At 53.4% G+C, this 15,562-nt stretch overlaps 1 protein-coding gene across 1 annotated transcript in view; it reads left to right on the top strand.

Annotated features, from left to right (window-relative positions):
• The window catches only part of CLYBL (citramalyl-CoA lyase), a 173,427-nt gene extending 161,545 nt beyond the window's left edge, over positions 1 to 11,882 (top strand). Inside the window, exons 8-9 of the mRNA XM_056109702.1 lie at positions 9,785 to 9,905; positions 11,615 to 11,882. Coding sequence (XP_055965677.1) covers positions 9,785 to 9,880 — 96 coding nt within the window. The 3' untranslated portion in view covers positions 9,881 to 9,905; positions 11,615 to 11,882. The remainder of the gene's footprint in view (positions 1 to 9,784; positions 9,906 to 11,614) is intronic.
• Positions 11,883 to 15,562: the final 3,680 nt, after the last annotated feature.

Below are 15,562 nucleotides of genomic sequence, written 5' to 3'. Positions count from 1 at the left end.
CCTCCTTTCTTCCCTCCCTCCTTCCCTCTCTCCTTCCTTCCCTCCATCCTTCCCTCCTTTTCCTCCCTCCCTCCTTCCTTCTTTCCCTCCCTCCCCTCCTTTCTTCCTTTCCTTCCCTTCCTTCCTTCCTTCTTCCTTCCTTCCTTCCTTTTTACTTCCTTCCTTCCCTCCCTCCCCTCCTTCCTTCCCTCCCTCCCCTCCTTCCTTCCCTCCCTCCTTCCCTCCTTTTTTCCTTCCCTCCTTCCTTTCCTCCCTCCTTCCTTCCTTTCCTCCCCTCCTTCCTTCCCTCCCTCCCTCCCTCCTTCCCTCCCTCCTTCTCTCCCTCCCTGCTTCCCTCCCTCCCTCCTTCCTTCCCTCCTTCCTTTCCTCCCTCCTTCCTTCCTTTCCTCCCCTCCTTCCTTCCTTCCTTTCCTCCCCTCCTTCCTTCCCTCCCTCCTTCCTTCCCTCCCTCCCTCCATCCTTCCTTCCTTCCTTCCTTCCCTCCCTCCCTCCCTCCTTCCCTCTCTCCTTCCTTCCTTCTTAACATCCTCTCCCCTTCTTTTTTGAATTTTGGGGCCACATCTGGCAGTGTCCAGAGGATGTCCTGATGGTGCACAGGGGTCTATGGGGTGCCGGGATCAGATCAGGGTCCCAGCCATCCCCTCTGTCTCCTGGGCTCCCTGCTCCCATCACCTCCATGCTGTGCCCGCAGCCCTTCCCTCCTCTGTCCTAGTGGATAAGAGCAGAGCTGTTCCATCTCTTTTCACGTCCAGGTTGCATTTTCTTAAGAGTTTTGTTCTTTCCTTGGGTGTTTGTGGGGAGGCATAGACGGTTCCCAGTCTGCTACAGGCCCCACAGTGCTCCCGAGGCTTGTGGACCTGGAGCTCAGATCTGGGCTTCCACCCCATCCTCAGAGCAGTCTCTGAGACCCCCTTGCAGTCTTGTGGTGTGTGAGAACAGGTAAATGGAGTTTCTCTTTGTTTTCTTTTGTGGGGGAGGGACTTTGGGCCATAGCCAGTGGTGGTGGTGCTTGGGGGGGGGGGACCATCCTGGGTGCTCAGGGTCAAACTGGGGTCAGCCTCCTGCCCGGGAAGTGCTGTATCCCCGTACTGCCTCTCCATGCCCTGGAATTTGATTTTAAGTAGAATTCTTAATGCTAAGGATGTTAAATCAAAATATGTCTATAATTTTTTGGTTTGCTTTTGGGATCACACCCAGCAGTGCTCAGGGCTTACTCTCGGCTCCAGACTCAGGGATCACTCCTGGTAGTGCTTGGGGGACCACAGGTGATGCCAGGGACGGAACTGGGACAGGCTGCATGCAAGACATGCGCCATGCCCCTGAACTGCCTCTGGCCACTTGCATCTCTGGAGTTCTGTTTTTCCTGCCTTAGCTTGGTGGCCCTTGGTAGGAAAATGGAGAGAGAATTTCTCCCCACTCCCTTCCAGGGTGGCAGCTCACTGCCCTATGTCTCGTCCCTTCTCATAACTCTTTGAACAGAAGCGGGTGCATGACAGCAAATGCTGTTTAGCCTAACTGGTTTCCAAATGTCTCGCCGTGCTTAAAAGAAATGACTTGAGGGGCGGAGTGATGGGACAGTGGGGAGGGCGTTTGTCTTGCACACGGCCAACCAGGGTTCAATCCCCGGCATTCCATATGGTCCCCTGAGCCCCGCAATGAGTAATTCCTGAGTGCAGAGCCAGGAGGAAGCCCTGAGCATCACTGGGCATGACCCAAAAAGAAAAAAAGAAATGACATGATAGCAGTTATGCAATACTAACCTTTTGTTCCCTTCTAGAAACAGTTGAAATAGATTTAGAGGCTGGAGAGGTAGTTCAGTTGGTAGGGATGTTGTAGATTCGAGCCTTTGAGCCCTAATATCCTGTGTCGTCCCCCGAGCCCCACCATGAGGGGTCCCTGAGCACAGAGCCAGGAGTAACCCCTTAAGTACCGCTGGGTATAGGCCCAAAGCAAAAAAGCAGATCCATTTATTTTTGGTGGAGGTAGGTTGGATCACCACTGACTCTCAGGGCTTGCTCTGACGTCTGGCCATGCTCTGGGACCAGATGTGATGCCAGGATTGAACTAGGACAGCCTCAAAACCCTTTAAAAAAACTTCACGTGGGGGGGCTGGAATGATAGCACAGCAGATAGGCGTTTGCCTTGCACGTGGCTGACCCAGGTTCAATTCCCAGCATCCCATATGGTCCCCTGAGCACCGCCAAGGGTAATTCCTGAGTTCAGAGTCAAGAGTAACCCCTGAGCATTGCCGGGTGTGATGCAAGAAGCAAAAAAAAAAAAAAAAAAAACCCCATGTGTTTGAGGCCAGATAGTATATTGGATAGGGCGCTTGCCTTGTATTGCCTTGTACATGGCCAACCCAGGTTCAACCCCAGCATCCCAAATGGTTCCCCAAACCTGCCAGGCATGATTCCTGAGTGCAGAGCCAGGAGTAACCCCTGAGCGCTGCTGGATATGCCTCCCTGCCTCCCCCCTACACCCGCTAAAAAAAGAATAAAATACCTGCTTCTCTCTTTTTTTTTTAAACCTCATGTTTGGGCTTGAGCAGTATTACAGGGGGTAAGGCACTTGATTTGCACATAGCCCACCCGGGTTGGTTCCCCAGAATCCCATATGGTCCCGTGAGCCTGCCCAGAGTGATCCTGGAGCACTGTCAGGTGTGGGCCCCCAAAATAAGCAAAAAAACCTTTGCTTCCTCTACAGACCTGAAAGATTTTTTTAAACCAGTAATTTGCTAAGGGCTATTATAAATCAGCTGTATTTTAGGTATCACTCTATCACTGTCAGCCCGTTGTTCATCAATTTGCTCGAGCGGGTGCCAGTAACGTCTCCATTCGTCCCAGCCCTGAGATTTTAGCAGCCTCTCCTTCCTTGTCCAACGCTGCCATATTGGAGGCTCTTTCAGGGTCAGGGGAATGAGACCCGTTATTGTCACTGTTTTTGGCATATCCACTACCCCCACGGGTAGCTTGCCAAGCTCTACCATGCGCTCCAGGAGATTCTATTTTAGGTAAGTCTGTAGACTATCAAGGCCCCTAGTTAAGGTGAGCGGCTCACTCCCATCCGCCTTCCAAGGGAGATCCAGGAAGGTCCAGGCCAGTCACTCCACCTGATTTTGTTTGACTTGATTGTGGTTGTGGTTTCGGGGCCCCACCTGACAAGGTGTCTATCAGGGGGTGAGGGTTCAGAGGGGGTTCTTCCTGGTGCTGGCAGGCGTGGGTGGGGTCTCACACCCAGGCCTTCTGCATGCATAGTGCGGACCCCAGCTCTCTGTTCTTCCTCTCCCCGCCCTCCGCCTGCTTCCGATTTGTGTTGTCCCCGTAAAGGCTGCCTGCTCTAGGGTGGGCCCTGGGAAGCAGCTGGAAATAGAAGAGTTTCACCAAGCAGAGGCGCTTTCTAGCTCCATCAGCCAAGTCCGGAGGGCCCGCCCCGCTGAGATTCTCCATCCCCAGGAGGGGAGCGCGGAGATGTAGGTGATGGACCAGAGCCCCCCTCCGCCGCCCTCCCTGCAGCTCAGCGCCGCGGTCCTAAAGGTCTACTCCCGACTCTGCTGGCCACCCCGGCCGCCTGTCCCCTGGCTCTTGGACCCTGGAGGCATGGCCCCCAGTTCCCCAAGGATGGGGCACCCGCCGCAGGTTCTCACAGGGCTCACGGGGGAAGAGTATGATGGGAAGGGTCGAGGGTGGGGTCGGCTAAGGCCGCTCAGAGCCCACAGCTGCTGGGCTCAGGGCGTCTTGTGGTCCCGAACCTCAGAGCACATGCGCCCCAGCCTCCCCTCCCAGTGCTCCCCGGCTCCTGCTCCACATTTTCTTTTCTATTTTTTTTTGTTTGAGGGCCACACCCAGCTGTGCTCAGGCTCTGCACTCGGGGATCACTCCTGCTGGGGCTCGGGCTCGGGGGACCATATCGGTGCCTGCGGTGCCTGCGTCAGCCTCCTCAGCCTCCTTCAAAGCAAATGCCCTCCCTGCTGTGCCCATCATTCTGGTCTCCAAGCCTATTTTCCTAAAGCCAGAGTTACTGATACCCATTCTGCGGGGGGGGGGGTGGGGGGGGGGGAGGCGGTTTTTGTTGTGTTTTTGTTTCGGGGTCGCATCTGGCGATGTTCAGGGGTTACTCCTGGCTCTGGGCTCAGGAATCACTCCTGGCGATGCCCGGGGGACCCTGTGGGATGCATAGGTTCAATCTCGGGATGGCCCAGTGCAAGGCAAGCAACCCTCCCCTCTGCTGTTTATTGCTCGGCCACCTGGTCCCCACTCTGTGACCCTCCAGTTGCTGTTGCTTGAACCCCTATCCTTCGCGGCTCCCCTCCCTCACTCCCCCCTTCAGGTCGGAACCCTCTCCCGACTATTCAGTGTCTAAATGGATCTTGGTTTCAAGTGTAGCAGTTGTGATGGGGCCCGAGTGATAGAAGGTCCAGCAGGGGGGAAGGGGGAGGCGTTTACCTCACCCACAGCCACTGGCCAGGATCTATTCCCAGCACCCCACAGGGTCCCCAAGCACCATCTGGTGTAACCCCTGAGCATCACCAGGTGTGGCCCCAAAACAAAAGCAACGGACTACAAAAGCATCGATGGTGTGGCTCAGAATCCCCAAAGTCTGTCTCTCTCCCACCCCCTTTTTTTTTGTGTGTGTGTGTGGTGGGGAGCTTCTCTGGGGGAAGCATCCAGGATGAGACCGTCTGTCCTTTCTCCATTGATGTTTCTGGACCCTCTTAAAGCCAGAGAGGTTTGAAGGGAGGCCGGGGGAAGGAAGGAAGCTGGAGAGAGCGCAGCGGGCCGAGGTAGACTCTGCATGCCGGGGGCCCAGATTCCATCCCAGGCACCATATGGTCCCCTGAAGCAGGAGTGACGCCCCTCCAGCCCCAGTACAGGTCAGAGAATAGTACCTGAGCACCACTGGGTGGGACTCAAACCCCTCAAAAACCCACATAAATGCTACTAGGGCCCCTGTGTCCGGCTCTGGGAGGCAGGAACTGGAGGTCTCTTCCCACTGTTCCCATGAGAAGGCAAACCAGCCCCCTCTGGTGAAGCAACAGTCCCTTTCTCCTTCATCATTTATGGCATGTCACTGGGCAATTTCTGTACCAGCAGATTAGCCTGATGTGAACTGCCATCCTTACGCCAAGTAAGATCTGCTGAACTTGAGCTTATTTATATGAGACATTTCACATTTGTAAATCATCTGACCCCAGGAGCAAGAGGCATTGAGCTTTAGTTCAGATTATGATGAAGATCCCTACCAAATTATGACTATCATTTAAAGCACTTGGGGGCTTCAGGGTCGCCCCCCGCCCACTGAGTTATTTCCCTGACCCACATCTTTTAAAACTCGGTGATGGGGCCTAAGTGATAGCACAGTGGGGAGGGCGTTTGCCTTGCATGTGGCCGACCCAGGTTCCACCCCTGGCATCCCATATGGTCCCTGAGCACTGCCAATAGTGATTCCTAAGTGCAGAGCCAGGAGGAACCCCTGAGTATTGTCAGATGAGACCCAAACCCCCCCACTCAAAAAATAAAAAACGGTGATGATTTTTAAAGATTTTTATCTCTGAAGCAAAGCGTTATGATACTTTCAACTAGGGGGCACCGCCTTTGATCCTGCTTATAAATACATATATAAGTATCCTTTTTTAATTTGCTCGAGCGGGCCCAGTAACGTCTCCATTGGAGACTTTGTTGTTACTGTGTCTGGCATATCGAATACTCTCGGTAGCTTGCCGGGCTCTCCGAGAGGGGCGGAGGAATCGAACTCGGGTTGGCCATGTTGGCCGCGTGTAAGGCGGACGCCCTACCCGCTGTGCTATCGCTCCAGCTCTCGGAGAGCCCAGCAAGCTACCGAGAGTATTCGATATGCCAGACACAGTAACAACAAAGTCTCCAATGGAGATGTTGCTGGGCCCGCTCGAGCTTTTTTAATTAAGGGTCTGAAAATGTCATTTACTTGTTAGTGAATTTTTCTTCTCAGCGTGTCCTCCTGTGTTTCTGATGAATAATTACAGTAAGATCTTCCGAGCAGAAATTTGGGATAGAAAACATGATTTCTTTTTATGCTCCTAAACTCACTTCTTTTGGTTTTTTTGTTTGGGGCTATACTTGGTGGTGCTTAGGGATTGTTCCCGGTTCTTTGCTTAGGGGCCACTCCTGGCAGTGTCAGGGGACCATATGTGGCAGTGTTGGGGATCCAACCCTGGTCGGCTGCTCGGCCGTATAAGGAAGGTGCTTGGTGCTTTGCCCACTATGCTTTCTATCTGGTCCCCTCATTTTTCCTTTCTTTAGGTGTGTGTGTGTGGGGGGGGGGGGTGTTGGCGTCACACCTGGCAAAGCTCAGGGCTCCCACGGCCTTAGAACTTTCTAAAGTGGGCTGAAAAGTCTGACTCCAGTTCTGTCATTCTCAAACATGTGAAAACTCATCCAACAGTGGAAGTCTGTGTGGGCTTGGGGTGGCTCTCAGCAGTGCTTAGGGCGTACTCCTGACTGTACTCAGGGGCCCCTCCTGGCGGGGCTCAGAAGGTAGAACTTCTGTTAAGCTTCTATCGCAGACCTGGACACGGCTGAGGCCGCCTTCTGCCAGTGTGAGGTGCCTGGGTGCTGCCTTTGCTTTCTGAACATCTGCTTTTTAACTTCATTCTCTGTTCCAGCAATGAGTCTTCCAGTAAGATTCATTCCCCTCATTTTTTTATGGAAACAGATATTCTGGTGCTTACAGGGCCCATGGTTTGGTGGAAGTATCGGCCATGGTAGCCGGAAGCAGGACGGGGGGGGGGGGGGGGGTGTTGTTTCCCTTAAGGGAAGGTGAGCGCCCCGCGCCCTAGCCCCTAGAGCCGCTGTGGATGGAGGGTCCTAAGAGTCACAGGCAGGCTAGGTCAGCCGGCCTGTGGGTGCCTGGACCCAGGAATAGTCCCTGAGTAAAGGACCAGAGGCGGTAGTTGGTTCCAGTGAGTTCCAGTAGGTTCCAGTGTTTTCCAGTGAGTTCCAGTAGGTTCCAGTGGGTTCTAGTGAGTTCCAGTAGGTTCCAGTGAGTTCCAGTGGGTTCCAATGAATTCCAGTAGGTTCCAGTGAGTTCCAATAGGTTCCACTGGGTTTCAGTAGCCTTCAGTGGATTGTAGTGGGTTCCAGTGGATTCCATTGGGTTCCAGTGGGTTCCAGTGAGTTCCAGTAGGTTCCAGTGGGTTCTAGTGAGTTCCAATAGGTTCCAGTGAGTTCCAGTAGGTTTCAGTGGGTTCCAGTGAGTTCCAGTACGTTTCAGTGGGTTCCAGTGAGTTCCAGTAGGTTTCAGTGTGTTCCAGTGAGTTCCAATAGGTTCCACTGTGTTTCAGTAGATTTCAGTGGATTGTAGTGGGTTCCAGTGGATTCCATTGGGTTCCAGTAGTTTCCAATGAGTTCCAATAGACTCCAGTGGATTCCAGTGAGTTCCAGTAGGTTCTATTGGGCTCCAGTGAGTTCCAGTTGGTTCCAGTTGCAGGAAGCAGAGACAGAGCCCTCTCACTGTGTTATTGGGACAGGTGGGCAGCTGAGGGGCCTGGAAGCCTTGTTAACTAGTGCTCTCTCTTGCAGATTGCTTTACCTCAGGCCCTGAGAACCCCTTCCACCATCAGTGGGCCCATAGAAAAATCAGAATTTCATACTGTGGTTCTTCATTAGGGTTGAGCTACTGGTTTCCTGGTGACCAGAGGCATTGGGAGGCCGGATTGTCCTTCAAGGCACCTGCCTGGTCATCTGTGAGGCTGCCCCACTCTCTCACTTGGCCTGACTCCTGACCTGGACATTTGCTCCAGGAAGCTCTTCTTTGCCTCACCGTCCATCTGACTGGCCCCTCCTTAGGGAGGCCCTGAGGCCTTGGACCTGGACACACACACCCCCTCCAACCCTAATGTGACAGACTCAGTTCCACCCCAACTGTTCAGTCAATTGCCTGCAAGGCCAGGCCAGGAAGGTGGGAGACACAGGTGAAGAGAGAAATAGATGAGGCCAGAGCGGCCTGTGGGGACCAGCTTCCCTGCGCCCCCTCCCTCAGACACCAGCCCAGCCTCCTCTCTTCCTCTGAGTAGATTTGGGTTCTGGGGGTTCAAAGGTAAATTAGACATGACCTTTGCCCTCCCTGGGCCTCAAGGCACAGCAAAGCCAGCAGTGTAAACAGTGACAACACTGTGACAGGCTGAGGAAGGGAGAGAGGACCCCTGGGGGCATCCCCTGAGGCTCTGACCCCAAGAGGAGCCTGGAGAACAGAGCACATGGGAGTCTCTGGGACGCAGATGTGAGGTGTGTATATGTGTGGTACATGGTCTGTACATTGGTGTATATGGCATACATACGGGGGTGTCAGTATCATGTATACACATGTGGCATGTTTATGTGAGCATGTCTGTGTGTGCGGTATGTATACGCGTGAGTGTGCATGTGTGGGGTTAATGCACATGTGATGTGGGGTGTGTATAAGTGGCTGCGTATTGTGGGGTGTGTACACGTGTAGTAAGTGGTGTGTGTATATGTGAGCGTGCGTGTGTGGGGTGTGCACATGTGTGTGTATATGTGAGCGTTGCATGCATGTGCACACGTGTGTCGGGTAAGTGTAGTGGTGTGTGTACAGGTTTGAGGGTGTCATTGCCTTGCCAGGACTCAGACCCAGGTTGGCAGTGTGCAAGGCAAGTCTATCTACTGTACTATCTCTCCAGGCTCCCCAGTATTTTTCCTGCGAACAAGGACCAGCGTATCTCATACTCCTTCTTGTCCCCCATTCAACAGGCATATGATTTCTTCCATGGCCTCTGTTCCTTGTCACCAGATAGTCTTCCCCAAGTGTGCCCCAGCTAACGGGTCACTCTATATGCCAGACAGTTTTTGCCTTGCGTTTTCTCAGCCCCTGGCTGTCTCCTTTCATTCTGTTACAGCAAGAAGGAAACATTTAGCTTTTAGCATTTTAGCTTGATTGCTGTTTTGAAAAACAAGTTGCCAGGGCATGTTACTGGTTTTAAAATTCCATGCAGGACTTCAACATCTTTTTTTTTTTTTTTTTTTTGCTTTTTTGGGTCACACCTAGTGATGCACAGGGGTTACTCCTGGCTCTGCACTCAGGAATTCCTCCTGGCGGTGCTCAGGGGACCATATGGGATGCTGGGAATTGAACCCGGGTCAACCGCGTGCAAGGCAAATGCCTTAACCGCTGTGCTATTACTCCAGCCCCAAGACTTCAACATCTTGAAGGAAAAAATGTACTTTCTCCTCTCCAGTCATTTTCTTTTTGGTTCCAAGAGTTGAATAAACAGATTCTAATACCTTGTACTAATACCTTGTACTTAAAGTTTATTGTTCTCAATTAAAATGCTGACAGGGGCCGGAGCGATAGCACAGCAGGTAGAGCAATTGCCTTGCACACGGCCGACCTGGGTTCGATTCCCAGCATCCCATAAGGTCCCCCGAGCGCTGCCAGGAGTAATTCCTGAGTGCAAGAGCCAGGAGTAACCCCTGTGCATCGCTGGGTGTGACCCAAAAAGCAAAATAAATACTGACAGGGGGCTGGAGTGATAATACAGCGAGCAGGGTATTTGCCTTGCACAGACGACGCAGGGTTGATCGCCAGCATCCTGTATGGTCACGCCTCTCCAGAAGTGATTCCTGGGCACAGAGCTAACCCCAAAACAAACCACTCATGGTTCCCACTTTTGGGGAGAGGGGAGAACAGAAGTCTGTGCCCTGTCATTTTTCCTGGCTTTCCCAGCAGTTGGTACAATGCAGGTGGACGCTGAAATGTTGGTAGAGACGTTCTCAGGGATTCTGCTCTTTTCCAGGGGGCCTTTACTTTCCAGGGGAGCATGATCGACATGCCGCTACTGAAGCAAGCCCAGAATATTGTCACGCTTGCCACGTTCATCAAGGAAAAATGACCCATTACCCAGAGCTCAACATCAGGTGGGTGTAGCGTCCAACCAGGACCCAGGACACAAGTCTAGGGCAGGGGGCCGACCCGGAACCTTCTCCTTCTCCAGCCCTTCAGCATCGGAAGACGCCTTTGTCACCTCACCAGCCAATTGAATCTCAAAAATCAACATTGTTGGGGCCGGAGAGATAGCACAGCGGGTAGGGCATTTGCCTTGCATGCGGACAATCCGGGTTCGATTCCCAGCATCCCATATGGTCACCTGAGCACTGCCAGGAGTAACTCCTGAGTGTAGAGCCAGGAGTAACCCCTGTGCATCACCAGGTGTGACCCAAAAAGAAAAAAAAATCAACATTGTTCTTTTTTTTTTTTGTGGGGGGGGAAGAACTTCAGCAGTGCCTGGGACTGACTCCTGGCTCTGTGCTCAGGGATCACTCTTGGTGATGCTTGTGAGACCATATTGGGGGCTAGGGCTTGAGCAGGAGTGAGCCACATCCCAGGGATAGTGCCTTATCCACTGTACTATCTCTCCAACCCCAACACAAGGCTTTGGTAAAATAATAATTCAGGGGCCAGCGTGATAGCACAGAAGTTAGGGTTCTTGCATACAGCCAACCAGGTTCCACCCCCCAGAACCTCATGTCATTCCCAAGCCCAGGCAGGAGTAAAGCCTGAGCACTGCTAGGTGTGGTCCCAAAACAGAGCTGGTTGTAACAATCACTAACTGTCCAATTGACTGATAAAGATGCCTTCTCCAAATAAATCTGGGGCCAGAGAAATAGTAAAGCAAGCAGGGTGTCTACCTTGGTTTGGTCCCTGGCACCCCATCTGGTCCCCAGCGCTACCAAGAGTAATCCCCGAAGAGGCCAGAGCAATAGCAGAGGGAAGGGCGTTTGCCTGGCATACGGCCTTCCTGCGTTCAATCCCCGGCATCCCATATGGTCCCCTGAGCAACATCAGGGAGTGATTCCTGAGTGTAGAGCCAGGAGTAACCCCTAAGCATTGCAGGGTCAGACCCTCTCATCCCCCTGCAGAAAAAAAGAAATCCTGAGCAAAGCGCCCTGAGTAGGCCTTGAGTGCTGCTGGGTATGGCCACCTCCATTTTTAAAAGATCTAAAAATAAATCTTCAAAACAGATTGCTATTAGCTGCCACCCCCACCCCACCCCCATGCGAAATATCCCTGTTCCACAGGGGAAAGCTCTCATCCTGGGTGAAGGCTTGGATTCCCCGTTTGAAGCAATTAACAAATCAATGAGGAGGGAGTCGATGATAATACCGCGGGTTAGACACTGGCTTGCCTTGCACACAGCCAACCTGGGGTTCAACTCCAAGGCCCCCATATGGTTCCCTGAGCGCAGAGCCTGGAGTATGGCCAGAGCACGGACAGGTGTGGCCCCAGAACTAAATAAAAAATGAAGAAATGTGCAAACACCGGTTCCTCCCATTCCCCCTCCCACCCTGCAGAACTGTTGGCTCCAGAGCCTGTTTCACACCCACCACCCCCCAGGGTCCGAGTGCAGACCCGATGGGGGGGGCGGGGGGGGGGCTGTCCACAATAAACTTGTCGAGTTTGAGGGACACAATGTGCGGGGCTGGGCGTAGGGTCCCCGGAGATTTGCATGACATTAGGGATGGGCCGCAGGTCGGTGGCGCTGTGGTTAACGGGCTTAGTGGCGAGGTTAACCCGGCTTGTAGGAAGGGTAAATAAACAGAACAACCGGCCTTTCTTCCCCATTCAGCGAGTGCTCTTCCTCTGAAAGCTCAAGGGTATTGAAGCTTCCAAAGATCAACTCGTGTTTGCCAGAGGACGCCAATGAAATTTGAAACACCAACAATCAGAGATTTTGTTTCTGCTCCTCATTAAATCATGAGCCTTTGTACGGGAGCCTCGGACGACGGTTCTTTAAGAAATTAACAGAAAGGGAAGTTTTAAACTCGACACCAACCTTTTCATGACCTCGGCACCAACACCGCGGGAAGGCTGTTCTGTTTATTTAAATTTGTAAATAGAAAACAGTTGTGTGTGTGTGTTTTTATTTTCATTTTCCACCTCCTCCTCCTGCCGCCTTTTTTGTTCATTTCCCCTCCAGTGGACCCCAACCAGGGCATGTCCCCCACTTTAAAAGTCCCTCAGGAAGGCCTAGAGCTGAGCACAGAGGAAGACGAGGTCCCAGGAGAGGCCAGCAGCACCTCCACCTGAGTGCGCGACAGAAAGGGGGTGACCCGGTTCCCCAGACATGCGGAGACTGATGTGAGCCGGAAGGTACCTCCCTAGACACCTGACAGTTCTCAAACTTGGGGAGCTGACTGAGTTTCTGCTGTCGCCCCTCCTCTGTGAATCCCCCTACCCAACTTCCTAACCAGACTGTGGTCCCCTCCCACCCAAGGGGCTGGAAGGAGGAAGCTGACCTCTCTACCCATCTGGCCTCAGGACTGCAGACAGGGCTGGGCTAGGGTGATGGGCCTGGAGAAGCAGCCAGCTGACAGAGACCTCTGTGCTCAGGAGACCCCTCTGCCCAGAACGAGGCCCTGGCAAGCAAATCCTCTTCCATCTAGCCAGGCCTGCAGCCTGCCTCTGGCCCCCAGCACTCCCCCCACTAGTTGTTGAAGACCAGAAAAGCATCAGTCACGCAGGCAGCTACGTCAGAGGTTCTGGAGTGGCCCTCTGAGCAGCTCAAACATGTGGACCAAGGGAGAAACCGCCTCGAGTGACACTTGGGGGTGCCCCGTCCAGACCCAGCCTGCCCTCACCACCTGCAGGCCCACATTCTGGGTCCCCACCCGATTGGACTGGGTCACCTTTTAGCTCATGCCACACAAGACCCTGTCGAAGATGGGATTTCCACGTGTCCCCATCTGTCAGCCAGGGGTCCGGAGGCAGGGATCCTGTCAGAGCCCACCCCCCGAGTCTGCGAACAGGGCTCCAGTAGGGGCCAAGTTGTCCGAGAGACCCTCGGTGTCTTATGTTCTTGGAAAAAAAAGTCCGTGATAGGATGGTGTTTGTTGGGAGAGAATCACCCCAATTTCTCTCTGGATAGAGGATGGGGAAGAGAGATTGGGGAGTGGGGGAGAGCTGGATGGGCTGAGGGTCTACTGCCTCACGTGCTGCCAGACACCCCCAGACTGTTCCATGGAGAAAGGACTCAGCCCCACCTGTTTCTCTTTTGTGTCAATCTCATCACAAGCCCTGTGGCCATACACACACACACACACACACACACACACACACACACACGCACACGACACGCGCGCGCAAGCGCACACACACACACACACACACTTGATTCATTCTTGGGGGCTAAATTATGGGTAACACTATTAAAACATTATCAGAACTAATGAGAAACAATTACTTAGAAAATGAGCCCGGACAAGACTGCGCCGGCAGTACCCACACAGAGGCTGCAGATTAGTTTAATAAATCATCAGGGGCAAGGCCATGGTGGCAAAGCCCAGGATAAGGAAATTGAGGGGGTTTTTTTTGGTAGGGGGGGGTTGCATAATTTTTTCATTAATCTCAATAGGACCCCTGTGGCTTAGATTGTTTTATTCCCCTAATACCTTGCCCGAGGGGGGAGGGGGCTGATAAATGTCTTCATTGTTTTACTGAGGTCTTAATGAGCTCGGTGACACCCTCATTTTAATGTAGAAAGGGTCACACCTAGGATCAGTTTGAGGGTGACAGTCCCGGCTGCCAGAGAGCGAGTTGGGAAGTTCCCGGGGTATGGGGTGGGGGGCTCTTCCCAGCCCACATCTCTCCGGGTTTGAATCTGAATCTGAAAGTAAACTCTGCTTCGTGCGTCTTCCCCCAGGTCAACGGGACAAACGAAAGGGTGCAGCCCTTGGGAAATACTCGTGTAGCTAAAATCACCAAGACCTTAGCCCCTTGTGGGTTTGTTGCTGGTTGTTTTTTGTTTGAGTGTTTTGGGTTTTTTTTTTGGGGGGGGGAGTGGTTTGCTGGAGTCCAGAAAACGGACCTTCATGGGGAAAGTCTCATTTTTTAAGCGGTTTTTAAGGGGGGGGTTGGCGGGTAAGGGCACATGCTTTTTACAAGAGCACACGGTTTCCAATTAGCGCACAATCTGTTTTTCCTGGTTTCTGTTGACCTGAATAAGCGGAGCATCTTCTCTTTTCGGGGTTTGGGGTTTCTGATTTTTGGGGGACTGTTTGTTTGTGGATGTGTTTTAACCTCTAGAGAAATTAAGCGCACCAACCCGGGGGTAAAAAAACGAGCAGATCTTATCTGCGTTCCCTTTTAGCAGGACGGCTCAGCCCCGCATTCGGGCTGAGCCCCAGATTCGGGGCGCATCTTGGAGCCCCCAGACCCTCCCCGCGACTTTCCACCCCGCAAACGCGAGCGAGGGGTTCAAGGAAAAATCAGGAGATGCCAAAGCCTGGAAAGCGCGGTGGGATGGGGGTTGGGGCGGCGGGAGGCGGGAGGCGAGGGAACCGAACCGGGTGTCCGGCGGCCAGCGGGTCCCCGCGGGCTCCGCGGCGCGACGCGATCTGGCAGCGTCTCCCAATAATCGATCCGAACAGGGACCGGGAGAAAGTGATTGGGAGAACAGGAGCGCCTGGTGGGGACCGCGAGCCGCAGCCGAGCCCTCGCGTTCCAGCAGGGCTCTCCGACGCTCGCACCAGTTCGGCCCTTCAAGCAGCTTTAGTGCCTTTACTTGTTTTCAATTTTTTTATATGAAGGCACCGTGGTGTTCAAAGTTATTCAGGATGGCGTTTTAGGTATACAATGTCCCAACTCCAATTCTCTCCACCAATGTGGTTGGTTGTTTTTTTTCCCCTTGTTTTTCTTTTTTTTCTTTTCTTTTTTTGTTTTGTTTTGTTTTGTTTTGTGGCCACACCCCGCGGTACTCAGAGATTACTCCAGGAATTGCTCCTGGCGGTGCTTGTCCTACCCTCTGGACTGTCACTCCAGCCCCCAACTAATTTTTAAAAGCGTAGTCTTTGGAGACTCGAGGAACCCACGCTCCGCTTGTACTTTTTTTTTTGTGCTTTGTGAAATCATCATCATTTATTATTATTATTATTATTATTATTATTTCGCACTGCAGATCGCCGCTTTTCAATCATTGGGGTTTCTTCCGACGGGAAGGGACGCGGCCTGGACGAGCCGCGGGAAAGGACGTGCGCCCAGGGCGCACGGAGCCCGCGTTCCCCGCCGGCCGCTTGGTATCCCGGACCGGGGTCGCTGCGCGGGCCTCGCCGCTCGGGCGCCCCGTCGGGGTTGGCGGCGACCGGCCGGGACCGCGGGGCCTCGAGCGGCCCCGCTGCAATGGTGGCAGATCAAAGGCGGCCCCGTGTCCCCGCGGAGCCCGGGACAATCCCGCGCCTTTGTGCGCCGTTGCTAGGAGCCCGAGAAACTCAGAGAAAGTGTTGGGAGCATGTTAATCAGACTCGTTACAGTGTAACAATAAAGCCTCTCTCGGGGCTCCCGGGCCCCAGCACCCGCCACGCACCCCGCACACCCCCGGCTCGCGCGACGCACCGAGCACCCGCGGGTCCCAGGGCTGAGGCCCGTCACCCGCCGCCACTAAGCAGCGCCGCGTTCCTTACTTAGATGGGGCATCAGGAGCAAGTCCCCAAAAGGGGGACTTTTGCATTTTATACCAGCTTCCCCAGCTAGAGAGGGGTTTGGGGCTAAAGGCACCTGGGTCACCTCCAACTCCAACCCA

The sequence above is a fragment of the Sorex fumeus genome, unplaced genomic scaffold (assembly GCF_029834395.1).
Source record: "Sorex fumeus unplaced genomic scaffold, SorFum_2.1 ptg000008l, whole genome shotgun sequence".
NCBI classification, from domain to species: domain Eukaryota; kingdom Metazoa; phylum Chordata; class Mammalia; order Eulipotyphla; family Soricidae; genus Sorex; species Sorex fumeus.
This window is presented reverse-complemented; position numbering and strand designations above follow the sequence as displayed.